The sequence below is a fragment of the Penaeus japonicus genome, unplaced genomic scaffold (assembly GCF_977035675.1).
Source record: "Penaeus japonicus unplaced genomic scaffold, GWHDUDI00000001_assembly GWHDUDI00000952, whole genome shotgun sequence".
NCBI classification, from domain to species: Eukaryota; Metazoa; Arthropoda; class Malacostraca; order Decapoda; family Penaeidae; genus Penaeus; species Penaeus japonicus.
Window position 1 is genome coordinate 2,501 of NW_028235354.1, and position 3,536 is coordinate 6,036.

The 3,536-nt window shown below is 44.2% G+C and overlaps 1 protein-coding gene across 1 annotated transcript; it reads right to left on the bottom strand.

Annotated features, from left to right (window-relative positions):
* Positions 1-2,362: 2,362 nt before the first annotated feature.
* Positions 2,363-3,215, bottom strand: LOC122244933 (opsin-3-like; the record flags this gene model as incomplete). The annotated part of the gene is made up of 3 exons (XM_086535479.1): positions 2,363-2,468; positions 2,824-2,966; positions 3,079-3,215. Coding segments are annotated over 3 exons (386 nt in total), but the record flags the coding sequence as incomplete, so codon positions are not given.
* Positions 3,216-3,536: the final 321 nt, after the last annotated feature.

A 3,536-nucleotide genomic window follows, 5' to 3' on the forward strand; every position in this document is an offset into this window, starting at 1 on the left:
ATTGTTGACATCATTATTATATTCATCATTGCTATCATTGTCCTTACTTTTGTTTTTCTTAAGATCATCATTGTAATTGTTGTCATTGTCATCACCATTAGTATTATTATTGTTATTTTCATTGTCCATATCATTATTATTGTTATCATTATTATTACTATTATTATTATTATTATTAAATTATTACTATTATCATCATCATTATCATTATTGTAATCATCGTTATTATTATCACTGTTATTAATATTATCCATTGCTATTGCTATTGTCATTATAATCATTATCATTATCACCATCATTATTATTGTAACTTGTGTGTATGCATGTGTGTAGTTATATATTAATTTACATATACTTTTGTGATCATATATGTTCATTCATACCTATAACCAGAGCTTGTTAATACATTAAATGTTACTAATCAAATTCAACCCAAAATGAATTAATTGGAAATATGAATTGGAATGGTAACAAAATAAATGAGAACTAATTGTATATATAACTGTACATACTGTAATGAAATTGTCAGATGACTTTATACAGAGGCAGAGCAATTAGTTTTTTTTTTTTTTTTTTTCTTTTCTTTTCTTTTCTTTTACTGTGCAAAAGTAACGTGATTAAAATTGGCAAATATAATTATTAGTGTTTTATTTTTAAAATGAATTATGTTATTTGGTTGAGATATTTATTAAGTACTCGAAAAATACAGTATTTGCTCATTACCTTCATGCATGATAGTTTGAGTGTGAGTGTCACTTACGTTTTCGTAAAATATACTATCATCAGTACTTCAAAGTGCACCTTATTTCAAGAAAGTTATTTTACACAATGATTATGGTTCATATTTCAACTAAATGAAATACTTTGACATGCAGAGAATATTCATATTTGCCGTCAAAGTTATTATACCCTACGTCAATATTCTCAAAGCAAGGACCTTTGGTCAGAATATGATGTGCTGTTTGGGGAACTACGGGAGTTGGCCGTAAGCATTCCTAGATCCTGCCTATTTTCTTTGAATAATAATATGCAATTATACTCATTTAAGCGCACAAAGCCGGAGATGGGGGTGGGGGCTGAGCGGCTCGAGGTACCTCAGGAACCAGGGCTGAGTCTGGGTGGGGATGGAACCATGGCTGAGTCTGGGTGGGGATGGAACCAGGGCTGAGTCTGGGTGGGGATGGAACCAGGGCTGAGTCTGGGTGGGGAGGGAACCAGGGCTGAGTCTGGGTGGGGAGGGAACCATGACTGAGTCTGGGTGGGGATGGAACCATGGCTGAGTCTGGGTGGGGATGGAACCAGGGCTGAGTCTGGGTGGGGATGGAACCATGGCTGAGTCTGGGTGGGGATGGAACCAGGGCTGAGTCTGGGTGGGGATGGAACCAGGGCTGAGTCTGGGTGGGGATGGAACCAGGGCTGAGTCTGGGTGGGGATGGAACCAGGGCTGAGTCTGGGTGGGGATGGAACCATGGCTGAGTCTGGGTGGGGATGGAACCAGGGCTGAGTCTGGGTGGGGATGGAACCAGGGCTGAGTCTGGGTGGGGATGGAACCATGGCTGAGTCTGGGTGGGGATGGAACCATGGCTGAGTCTGGGTGGGGATGGAACCATGGCTGAGTCTGGGTGGGGATGGAACCAGGGCTGAGTCTGGGTGGGGATGGAACCATGGCTGAGTCGGGGGGGGGGGGGAACCATGGCTGTCTGGGTGGGGATGGAACCAGGGCTGAGTCTGGGTGGGGAGGGAACCAGGGCTGAGTCTGGGTGGGGATGGAACCATGGCTGAGTCTGGGTGGGGATGGAACCATGGCTGAGTATGGGTGGGGATGGAACCAGGGCTGAGTTTGGGTGGGGATGGAACCATGGCTGAGTCTGGGTGGGGATGGAACCAGGGCTGAGTCTGGGTGGGGATGGAACCATGGCTGAGTCTACTTTACAGCTATCTGCAACATTCTCAGTGCATGGTGATAAAAAGAAACCGCTTATCACGCATCAAATGTCAAGGACATATTCAAATAATGTGTCAAAATATGAACGGAATGGGCAGCTCATTTAAATCAATATGCATTGTATTAGAAAGCAAACGCATACTCTCTTAAAAGAGAAAAAATAGATTTCTAAGTGCAATATCTGAAAATCACTGAATATAATAATGAATACTGAACACAATACTGTCACGAATCTCACTCAAGGAACCTCGCGATGAAGGCGTAGATTCCAGAATATCATTCACACTAACGAACGCTCTTTGTCTTAAGTTATAGTTTAGAAGCCGCAGCATATTAAAACCTGGAAGAGAGAATCCTTTTGTATTGACAACTAGCCCCCATAAACTCCTATTTCTGCCAGCGCCATGTCGCTCCAGCTCATGGAGGGAAGGGCCGGGCGCAGGGACCAGGGTAGGGTGGGGGTGCCATGTCATGCATAAGCGTCGTTGGGCTCGGAAGGTCTGCCTGGGCCTTCTCATTCCTGCTGCGAGAGGAGAAATAAGCGGTCTTAGTGAAAAAAAAAAATATATATATATATTTCATTTGATCTATAGGCTCTCTTTCTCTCCCTCTCTTTCTATTATATATGACCCTGGCTATCTCCCTCTCCCTCTCTCCCCTTTCACTCACTTCGCAAATCATCTCTCCCCCTCCTCTCTCTCCCTACCCCTACCCCTACCCCCTCTCCCTTTCCCTCCTCCCTGTCCTTCCCCCTCTCCCTCCTCCTTGTCCTTCCCCCTCTCCCTCCTCCCTGTCCTCCCCCCTCTCCCTCCTCCTTGTCCTCCCCCCTCTCCCTCCTCCTTGTCCTTCCCCCTCTCCCTCTCCCTTCATCCTCTGACCTGGAGGACACGACGGAGGACGAGCGCGAGAGGAAGGGCATCGTGGACACGTCAGACCTGGTCGAGGACCTGAGGGACGAGGTGGGAATGGCGGCAGGCGAAGGCAGGACACAGCACAGCCACGGGAGGCGACGACCTAGCTCCTGGTGGAGGCAAGATCGAGCCGAATCAGATAACCCCTTCACACTTGCTCTTGATTCGATTCATAAGCGTGTTTCAATCTCGAAACTCACGCAAACCAATCTCGCATCGTACCTGCCGATACCGCGGATGGGAGACAGCGTAGATGAAAGGGTTGTAGACCGTGGAAAGCTTAGCGAAGAGAGCGGGCAGCATCGTGGCCAGCGGCGTGAGGGCGTTGTGCCAGGAGAACACGCCCAACATGGAAACCACTGTCGAGGGAGTGGGCGCGTAGGTTTTAGTTGTGATTTTTGTTATTATCTATCATTGTTGTTGTGATTATTACTATCCTTATTATTGTTATCCTTATCATTAGTATAATGAGTATCGTTATTATCATTACTATCATGATTATCATTATTATCATTATTACAATCCTTATTATCCTCATTATCATTATCGGTAGTACACTTATTAGTATCAGTATTATTATTATTACTGTCATCATTATCATCACCATTCCTATTATCACTACTATTATCATTATCATTATTATCCTCACTATGAGTATTATATTTAATGTTATTATAATT